Source organism: Pezoporus occidentalis, unplaced genomic scaffold (genome assembly GCF_034315485.1).
Source record: "Pezoporus occidentalis ecotype Australia unplaced genomic scaffold, CSIRO_AGI_Poc_V1 ctg1110, whole genome shotgun sequence".
Taxonomy (NCBI): domain Eukaryota; kingdom Metazoa; phylum Chordata; class Aves; order Psittaciformes; family Psittacidae; genus Pezoporus; species Pezoporus occidentalis.
The window spans coordinates 1-10,000 of NW_026912899.1; the positions used below are offsets into that span (position 1 = coordinate 1).

Genomic DNA, 10,000 nt, shown 5'->3' on the forward strand with positions numbered 1-10,000 from the left:
TGGGGAGAGGGGTTGACGTGGGGGAGGGGCTGATGTGGGGGAGGGGTTGATGTGGGGGGAGGGGTTAAAATGTGGGAGGGGTCGATATGAGGGGAGGGGCTGATGTGGGGGAGGGGCTGAAATGGGGGGGTGATGTGGGGGGAGGGGTTAAAATGTGGGAGGGGTCAATATGGGGAGAGGGGTTGACGTGGGGGAGGGGCTGATGTGGGGGAGGGGTTGATGTGGGGGGAGGGGTTAAAATGTGGGAGGGGTCAATATGAGGGGAGGGGTTGATGGGGGGAGGGGCTGGTATGGGGAAGGGGGGGTTGATGTTGGGGGAGGGGTTAAAATGGGGGAGGGGTCAATATGAGGGGAGGGGTTGATGGGGGGAGGGGCTGATATGGGGGGGTGGGGGGAGGGGCTAAAATGTGGGAGGGGTCAATCTGAGGGGTGGGGTTGATGTGGGGGAGGGGTTGATGTGGGGGGAGGGGTTAATACTGGTATGGGGGGGATGGGCACGGGAATGGGCCCCTCCCCCCCCCCCTTCCCCTCAGCGTTACCTTGGCGAGGCCGAAGGCGAGGAGGAGGAGGAGCAGGAGCCCCCCCACCCCTCCCCCCACATAGAGGGGCCTCGGGTCCAGCTCCCGGAGCAGCTCCACCTCCGTGACCCCCTATGGGGGGAGGGGGTGGGGTGAGAGGGGGGGGGGGGGAGGGGCTTCCCCTTTGCCCCTCCCCCCTCCGCTGTCCTTACCTGAGCCCGGAGGAAGCCGGGGGAGACCTCGAAGTGTGGGGGAGGGGAGACCCAGAGGGCGGAGCAAAAGTGGGGCCGGGAGGGGCTCTGGGGTGGGGGAGGGGGGGGATGTGTGGGGCTGGGGGGGGGACCCCCCCCCCAGCCCCACACATCCCCCCCCCCTCCCCCCCATCCCTCCCCCCACCCCAACCCAGCCCCCCATGTCCCAGCCCCATAAGTGGTACCTGGATGGCTTTGGGGGCGCTGAGGCTGGCGTGGAGGGAGAGCAGGATCGGGCCCGTGTGGGGCAGAGGCACCGTGGGGCAGTGGAGGAGGAGGAGGTGGGGGGTGGAGCAGGTCTGGGAAGGGGGGGGGGGTGGGAGGGTGAGGCCCTGCCCCATAGCGCCACACGTGCCCCATAACACCCCAAATATGGCTCCATGTGACCCATAGCATCCCTATATGTGGGTCACTTCATGCCGAAGCACCCCAGTATGGGGCCACGCACCCCACTATGACTCCCTGTGCCCCATAGCCCCCCATAATGTGTGGGTTACTGCACCCCATAGCAACCCAGTATGGATCGTACCACCCCATAGCCCCCCATAAGGATTCTTGGGCCCCATGGCATCCCAATGTGTGGGTCCTCCTGCCCCATAGCCCCTATATATTAGGGTTCTTCTCAGTCCATAGCCCCCCCAATGTGTGGGTCACCCCACAGTTCACCAGGATGGGAGTCCTCCCCGGCCCCATAACAGCACAGTACAGGTCCTCCTGCCCCATAGCAACCCACTATGAGTCCCCCTGCCCCCCCACCTCGGTGATGCTTCGCCGCAGCTCCTGCCCCACGGCGTCTTCCTTCTCCTGCCCCACGGCAACACAGGCGCCACCTGGCTCCTATGGGGCAGGGGAAAAGTGTGGGGCAAGAACCTTTCCCCCCAACCAACCCCTTTTATTTGGGGGGGGGGGGGGTGCTATGGGGCAGGGGCTCCGCTCACCACTTGCACTTGTGGGTCAGACACCATCACGCCATGGGGCAGCTCGAGGGGCAGGAGGACAAACAGCGTCAGCAGTGGCTGGGGGCTGCCATGGGGCAGAGGCACCAGGTTCTCCAGCTGTGTGGGGCAGAGCTGTGGGTCAGTGCTACGGTGTGGGATGGGGATGGGGGCAGAAGGGGCTGGTTGTGGGGCTCACCCTATAGCGGTGCTGCAGCGTCTTGTTTTGGGGGTAGTGAGAGGTGAAGTTGAGGTAGGGGGTGGAGGCCTCGTCCCTGTGTGGGGCAGAGACTTCAGTGGGGCAGCAGTGGGGCTGAGGGGGTTTTCTATGGGGCAGGGATGTGTGGGGCTCACCAGGTGACCACAAGGTTGAGGGCGAAGGAGACGGGGACATCCCAAGAGACTGCGTTGTCCCCCATGGTGCCGTGGGGCTCATTGTCACTATGGGGCAGGGGGGACGCACAGGGGGGGTCACCCCTCCATAGAGCCCCATAGCCACCCCCTTGTCTCTGCCCCATAGATCCCACCTGCTGACAGCGGCGCTCAGCCCCACGGATTCCCCCCATGAGGCGTTGGGGTGGATGTGGAACATCAGCTCCACCGTCACCTGGTGTGGGGGGGGGGGGGAAGGTGACTTATGGGGCACTGCCCCACACCTCGCCCCACACCCTGCCCCATAGCTCACCTCCCAGCCCGCGCCTAGCAGGGGCCGGCTGATGTTGCAGCTCAGGCCCCACGGTTGCCCCACGGTGTCCCAGCAGGTGCTGGACAGGAGGGCGCCGGCCTATGGGGAGATGTGGGGTAGGGATCTATGGGGCCCACAAGACAGACCCCCCCCCCCGTGTGTCCCCCCATAGCATCCAATGGGGGGTGCCCCACACTCACCCGCGTGGCCTGCACCCGGCGGAAGGAGAGCCCCATGGGGAGCTGCACTTGTAGGGCTGCCCCATAGGCGTCTTCGCCCGTGTTCCCCACAACCAAACGCACCCCGAGTTCGGCTTCGGGGACCCCCAGCAGCGCTGCCCCCCCCGGCAGCGCCCGGACCCCCAAGTCGGCCTCACACACCTCATCTGCCCCACAGCTCTTCTCAAAGGGGATCTATGGGGTGGAAAAGTGGGGCGGGGAGGGTGGACTTTAGGCTCCGCACCCCCTCCCTTGACCCACATTTGAGCCCCATGGCAAAACCCCGCTACCTCAATCCAGGTGGTGGAGGTGTGGGGCCGCAATATGGGGCCCGGGGGGTCGCTATGGGGCAGGGAGATGGTGAGCAAGAGGCGGATGGGGGTCACGAAGTCCTCGATGCAGGGCTGGAAGAGTTGGGTCACAAATGTGGAGCGCCCCATAAGTGGAGACCCCAATAGGGCTGAGCTTCCCTATGGGGTTGCCCATAAGTGGGGGTGTCCCTATGGGGCTGTGCTCTGCAATAGGGTCAGCACCCCCCTTCCCAGCTTTGCCCCATAAGTGGGGGGCAGTCCACAACTACACCCCATAAGTGAGTGTTTACACCCCCCAACTCACCCCCCAAGTGTGGGTCACCCCAACCCCCACGTCTGAATGGCCTTCCCTCCCCCCTGATGTGGGTCCCTCCCCCCAAGTGTGGGTCCCTCCCCCCAAGTGTGGGTCCCCTCCCCCAACGTGTGGGTCCCTCCCCTCAAGTGTGGGTCCCACCCCTCAAGTGTGGGTCCCTCCCCCCAAGTGTGGGTCCCACCCCTCAAGTGTGGGTCCCTCCCCCCAAGTGTGGGTCCCTCCCCCCAAGTGTGGGTCCCACCCCTCAAGTGTGGGTCCCTCCCCCCAAGTGTGGGTCCCTCCCCCCAAGTGTGGGTCCCACCCCTCAAGTGTGGGTCCCTCCCCCCAAGTGTGGGTCCCTCCTCCCAAGTGTGGGTCCCTCCCCTCAAGTGTGGGTCCCTCCTCCCAAGTGTGGGTCCCACCCCTCAAGTGTGGGTCCCTCCCCCCAAGTGTGGGTCCCACCCCTCAAGTGTGGGTCCCTCCCCTCAAGTGTGGGTCCCTCCCCTCAAGTGTGGGTCCCTCCCCCCAAGTGTGGGTCCCACACCAAGTGTGGGTCCCTCCCCCCAAGTGTGGGTCCCACCCCTCAAGTGTGGGTCCCTCCCCCCAAGTGTGGGTCCCTCCCCTCAAGTGTGGGTCCCTCCTCCCAAGTGTGGGTCCCACACCAAGTGTGGGTCCCCTCCCCCAACGTGTGGGTCCTGCCCCCCACGTGTGGGTCCGCACCTGCAGGCTCAGCTCCTCCTCCTCGCAGGCCCCCTCCTCGGAGGGGTGGAGCCTCCCGGACCAGCCCCGCCCCTCCCGGAACTGGCCCCGCCCCCGCGCCCGCTGCGGCTCCGCCTCCAGCAGGAAGTTCACCGGGGTCACCAGGTCACCTGGAGGGCAAGGGGTCAAGGCGGGGTCAAGGTCAAGGTGAGGTCAGGGGATGGGACCAGGGTGGGTTCAAGGAGAGGTCAGGGGGCGGGGACAAGGTGAGGTCAGAGACAGGGTCAAGGTGAGGTCAGGGTGGGGTCAAGGTGAGGTCAGGGTCGGGGTCAAGGTGAGGTTGGGGCAGGGTCAAGGTGAGGTCAGGAATGGGGTCAAGGGGAGGTCGCGGCGGGGTCAAGGTGAGGTCAGGGTGGGGTCAAGGTGAGGTCAGGGTCAAGATGAGGTCAGGGATGGGGTCAAGGTGAGGTCAGGGTGGGGACAAGGTGAGGTCAGGGTCAAGATGAGGTCAGGGATGGGGTCAAGGTGAGGTCAGGGGGGTCAAGGTGAGGTCAGGGCGGGGTCAAGGTGAGGTCAGGGATGGGGTCAATGTGAGGTCAGGGATGGGGTCAAGGTGAGGTCAGGGATGGGGTCACGGTGAGGTCAGGGTGGGGTCACGGTGAGGTCAGGGGGCGGGGCCCCACCCAGGCAGAGCCGGATGCTGACGCTGCCCCCACCCCCGGAGCACTGGAGCCAATGGGGCGGGATCTGCTGCGGGTCAAAGGTCACCACGGGGGCAATGGAGAGCACGGGGCGGGACCTGGGGGAGGGGCCGTGGGGTGACATCATCGTCCTGTGTCCCCACATCCCCACCCCACGGCCCTGAACCCCTCCCCCATCCTTGGCCCCATCCCCACCCCCACACCTCCATCACCAGCCCCACGGCGTCGACCCCGGCCCCATGGCGCCATCTCCCCCCCTTTGACCCATCCCACGCCCCCAGACCCTTTCCCTGTCCCCATCCCCACGGCGCACCCCACGTCCCCAGCTCTATGGCCCCACCACACGTCCCCAACTCCACCCCACTCACCCCCACCCCCGTGTCCCCACCTCTATCCCTGCATCCCCATCTCCCCACATCCCCATCTCCCCACATCCCTCCCCACTTCCCCACCTCCATCTCCCCACCCGTCCCCATCCCCACATCCCCACCTCCATCCCAACCTCCCTCCCCACATCCCCATCTCCCCATCCCATGGCCCCATCCCAACCCCACCCCACATCCCCATCTCCCCATCTCCCCATCCTCACCTCCATCCCCAGATCCCCATCCCCACCTCCATCTCCCCACCCCTGTCCCCATCCCCACCTCCATCTCCCCACCCCTGTCCCCATCCCCACCTCCCTCCCCATCTCCCCACCTCCATCCCCATCTCCATCCCCATCCCCACATCCCCACCCCTGGCCCCACATCCCCATCTCCCCATCCATGGCCCCATCCCCACGGCCCCATCCCCATCTCCCTCTCCCCCTCCCCCCATCCCCATCTCCCCATCCCCACCTCCCCTCCCCCATCTCCCCACCCCTGTCCCCATCCCCACTTCCCCACCTCCCTCACCACCTTCCCCCCTCCATCCCCACCTCCCCATCTCCCCACCTCCATCTCCACCTCCCCACCTCCATCCCCACATCCCCATCTCCCCACCTCCATCCCCACCTCCCTCCCCACATCCCCATCTCCCCATCCCTGGCCCCATCCCATGGCCCCATCCCCTTTCCCCATCCCCACCTCCCTCCCCACATCCCCATCCCCACCTCCCCACCTCCATCCCCACATCCCCATCTCCCCACCTCCCTCCCCACCTCCATCCCCACCTCCATCCCCATATCTCCCATCTCCCCACCCCTCCCCACCTCCATCTCCCCATCCCCTTTCCCCATCCCCACATCCCCCCTCCCCCCAGCCCCACCTCCCCAGCCCCATCCCCAGCCCCACCTGAGCACCACCACTGCTCCTCCTGCTCCCACCCCCATCCCCCCCCCCAGCCCCACATCCCCCCTCCAGCCCCACATCCCCAGCCCCACCTGAGCACCACCACTGCTCCTCCTCCCACCACCACGCCCCCAGCCCCACATCCCCCCCCCAGCCCCACATCCCCCCCCAGCCCCACCTGAGCACCACCACTGCTCCTCCAGCTCCCACCACCACGTCCCCCCCCCAGCCCCACATCCCCCCCCCAGCCCCACATCCCCCCCCAGCCCCACATCCCCAGCCCCACCTGAGCACCACCACTGCTCCTCCTCCCACCACCACCTCCGCCCCACCCCACATCCCCCCCCAGCCCCACATCCCCCCCCGCCCCACATCCCCCCCCCCAGCCCCACATCCCCAGCCCCACCTGAGCACCACCACTGCTCCTCCTGCTCCCACCACCACATCCCCCCCCCCAGCCCCACATCCCCATCCCCACCTGAGCACCACCACTGCTCCTCCTGCTCCCACCACCACGTCCCCCAGCCCCACATCCCCCCCCCGCCCCACATCCCCCCCCCCCCTTCCAGCGCCCTCCCGCCCCACATTCCCCCCCCCAGCCCCACATCCCCATCCCCACCTGAGCACCACCACTGCTCCTCCTGCTCCCACCACCACATCCCCCCCCCAGCCCCCCATCCCCAGCCCCACCTGAGCACCACCACTGCTCCTCCAGCTCCCACCACCACGTCCCCCAGCCCCACATCCCCCCCCCAGCCCCACATCCCCAGCCCCACCTGAGCACCACCACTGCTCCTCCAGCTCCCACCCCCATCCCCCCCCCAGCCCCACATCCCCCCCCCAGCCCCACATCCCCCCCCCCAGCCCCACCTGAGCACCACCACTGCTCCTCCTGCTCCCACCACGATCCCCCCCCAGCCCCACATCCCCCCCCAGCCCCCCAGCACCACCACTGCTCCTCCAGCCCCACCATCCCCCCCAGCCCCACATCCCTCACCCCAGCCCCACATCCCCCCCCCCACCTGAGCACCACCACTGCTCCCCCAGCTCCCCCCCCCAGCCCCACATCCCCCCCCCAGCCCCACATCCCCAGCCCCACCTGAGCACCACCACTGCTCCTCCTGCTCCCACCCCCATCCCCCCCCAGCCCCACATCCCCAGCCCCACATCCCCCCCCCAGCCCCACCTGAGCACCACCACTGCTCCTCCTGCTCCCACCACCACATCCCCCCCAGCCCCACATCCCCCCCCCCAGCCCCACATCCCCAGCCCCACCTGAGCACCACCACTGCTCCTCCTGCTCCCACCACCACGTCCCCCAGCCCCACATCCCCCCCCCAGCCCCACATCCCCAGCCCCACCTCCATCCCCACCTCCCCAGCCCCACATCCCCCCCCCAGCCCCACATCCCCAGCCCCACCTGAGCACCACCACTGCTCCTCCTGCTCCCACCACCACGTCCCCCAGCCCCACATCCCCCCCCCCAGCCCCACATCCCCAGCCCCACCTCCATCCCCACCTCCCCAGCCCCACATCCCCCCCCCAGCCCCACATCCCCAGCCCCACCTGAGCACCACCACTGCTCCTCCAGCTCCCACCACCACTGCTCCTCCTGCTCCCACCACCACGTCCCCCAGCCCGTCCCCGTTCAGGTCCATGGCTCCGGCCAGCGCCTGCCCGAAGAACCTCAGCCCCGGGGCCACCTCCTGCCCCTCCAGGCGCTGTGGGGGGGGGACACCACAAATGACATCACCCAACGCCCCCCCCCAGACCCCCCCAACCCCATGGCCCCACGGCCCCACCTGGCTGTAGAGGGGCTGCAGCCCCCCCGGCCGCCCGGAGAAGATGTAAACCACCCCTCGCTCCTCATCCTCCATGGGGGCCCCCACGGCCACCTCGGGGAGCTCGTCCCCATCCAGGTCACCCAAGGCGCTCAGAGAGGCCCCAAAGCGACCCAAGGGGTGACCGGGGGCTCCCCAAAGCTCCTCAGCCGCCTTCAGGGCCTCCTGGGGGAAGGAGGACAGAAAGGGGGGGTCCCAGAGGGATGAGGACCCCTCGGTCATTGAGATCACCCGGGTTGGGGTCACGTTGCCATGGGGTCCTCCCGGTGGCCCCATGGGTCTGCGTTGGGGTCACCAAGGCAACCCCAGCCCCATGGGACTCAGGGTGCAGGGCCCAGGGCCTTGGTTTGGGGTCGCCTTGGTCACCCCTGGTCACCTCCAGCCCATGCTCCTCAGCTTAGGGTCACCCCATTCCCATCCCATGGCTTGGTGCCCCCATGATGGTGCCCCCATGGTGGTGCCCCCATGGCGGTGTCCCCAAGGGGGTGTCCCCAAGGTGATGTCCCCATGGTGCTGCCCCCATGGTGGTGTCCCCATGGTGGTGCCCCTATGATGGTGCCCCCATGGTGATGTCCCCATGATGGTGTCCCGATGGTGGTGTCCCCCATGGTGATGTCCCCATGATGGTGCCCCCATGGTGGTACCCCCATGGTGATGTCCCCATGGTGATGTCCCCATGGTGGTGTCCCCATGGTGGTGCCCCCATGGTGGTGTCCCCATGGTGGTGCCCCTATGGTGGTGTCCCCATGGTGGTGTCCCCATGGTGATGTCCCCATGATGGTGTCCCCATGGGGGTGTCCCCAAGGTGATGTCCCCAAGGTGGTGCCCCTATGATGGTGCCCCCACGGTGGTGCCCCCACGGTGGTGTCCCCATGGGTGATGTCCCCATGGTGGTGCCCCTATGATGGAGCCCCCATGGTGCTGCCCCCATGGTGGTGTCCCCATGGGGGTGTCCCCAAGGTGGTGTCCCCATGATGGTGTACCCATGGTGGTGCCCCCATGGTGGTGCCCCCATGATGGTGCTCCCAATGGTGGTGTCCCCATGGTGGTGCCCCCCATGGTGATGTCCCCATGATGGTGTCCCCATGGGGGTGTCCCCATGATGGTGCCCCCATGATGGTGTCCCCATGGTGCTGCCCCCCATGGTGCTGCCCCCATGGTGCTGCCCCCATGATGGTGCCCCCATGGTGCTGCCCCCATGGTGCTGCCCCCATGATGGAGCCCCCATGGTGGTGTCCCCAAGGTGGTGTCCCCATGATGGTGCCCCCATGATGGTGCCCCCATGGTGCTGCCCCCATGGTGCTGCCCCCATGGTGATGTCCCCATGGTGGTGCCCCCATGGTGGTGTCCCCAAGGTGATGTCCCCATGATGGTGCCCCCATGGTGCTGCCCCCATGGTGCTGCCCCCATGGTGATGTCCCCATGGTGATGCCCCCACAGTGCTGTCCCCATGGTGCTGCCCCCATGGTGCTGCCCCCTCACCTCCTGCCACCGGTAGAGCTGCACCCGTCCCCCACGGCGCCCATCGAAGTGGTTGGGGGCTCCCACCAGCAGCGCCACCGCCCCCCCGCCCTGCTCCAGCCCGCACAGGGTGGCCCCGAAGTAGGAGCCCACCTGAGGAGACCCCAACATCAGCACCATGGGGAGGAGGGGGGGGGGCGGGGAGGCCCGGACCCCCCTCCCCCCCCCCTTTACCTGCTCCCCAGGGAGGGTCTGCAGCGCCCGCCAGCCCCCAGCGCCAGCGGGGGGCACCTCGAAGAGGACGACGGCGCCCACGTGGCGGTGCCGGGGGGCACCCGCAGCCACCAGCGCCCGCCCGGGGACCTGCAGCCCGGCCACCGCATAGCCTGGGGGCACCGGGACAAGCTGGGTGTCAGCGTGGGGGCACTGCGGGAACATCCATCAGGCCAGGCACCCATCGCTCATCAGCCATCGGCGAGCGTCCATCATCAATCCATCATCCATCATCAATCCATCATCAATCCATCATCCATCCATCCATCCATCATCCATCCATCATCCATCCATCCATCATCCATCCATCATCCATCCATCCATCCATCCATCCATCCATCCATCATCCATCCATCCATCCATCCATCCATCATCCATCCATCCATCCATCCATCCATCCATCATCATCCATCCATCCATCATCCATCATCCATCCATCCATCATCCATCCATCATCCATCATCCATCCATCATCCATCCATCATCCATCATCCATCCATCATCCATCCATCCATCCATCCATCCATCATCCATCATCAATCCA

At 67.2% G+C, this 10,000-nt stretch overlaps 1 protein-coding gene across 1 annotated transcript in view; it reads right to left on the reverse strand.

Annotated features, from left to right (window-relative positions):
- Positions 1 to 539: 539 nt before the first annotated feature.
- LOC134171210 (integrin alpha-L-like) overlaps positions 540 to 10,000 on the reverse strand; it is a gene marked incomplete at its 3' end in the record, with an annotated part of 22,584 nt that continues 13,123 nt past the window's right edge. Inside the window, exons 11-28 of the mRNA XM_062633209.1 lie at positions 9,418 to 9,569; positions 9,205 to 9,336; positions 7,684 to 7,887; positions 7,483 to 7,602; positions 6,360 to 6,403; positions 4,593 to 4,708; positions 3,931 to 4,079; positions 2,898 to 3,011; positions 2,590 to 2,802; positions 2,390 to 2,488; positions 2,232 to 2,311; positions 2,059 to 2,145; positions 1,904 to 1,979; positions 1,708 to 1,824; positions 1,526 to 1,606; positions 955 to 1,068; positions 731 to 817; positions 540 to 650 (exon numbers count right to left, since the gene is read on the reverse strand). Coding sequence (XP_062489193.1) covers positions 540 to 650; positions 731 to 817; positions 955 to 1,068; positions 1,526 to 1,606; positions 1,708 to 1,824; positions 1,904 to 1,979; positions 2,059 to 2,145; positions 2,232 to 2,311; positions 2,390 to 2,488; positions 2,590 to 2,802; positions 2,898 to 3,011; positions 3,931 to 4,079; positions 4,593 to 4,708; positions 6,360 to 6,403; positions 7,483 to 7,602; positions 7,684 to 7,887; positions 9,205 to 9,336; positions 9,418 to 9,569 — 2,096 coding nt within the window. The remainder of the gene's footprint in view (positions 651 to 730; positions 818 to 954; positions 1,069 to 1,525; positions 1,607 to 1,707; positions 1,825 to 1,903; positions 1,980 to 2,058; positions 2,146 to 2,231; positions 2,312 to 2,389; positions 2,489 to 2,589; positions 2,803 to 2,897; positions 3,012 to 3,930; positions 4,080 to 4,592; positions 4,709 to 6,359; positions 6,404 to 7,482; positions 7,603 to 7,683; positions 7,888 to 9,204; positions 9,337 to 9,417; positions 9,570 to 10,000) is intronic.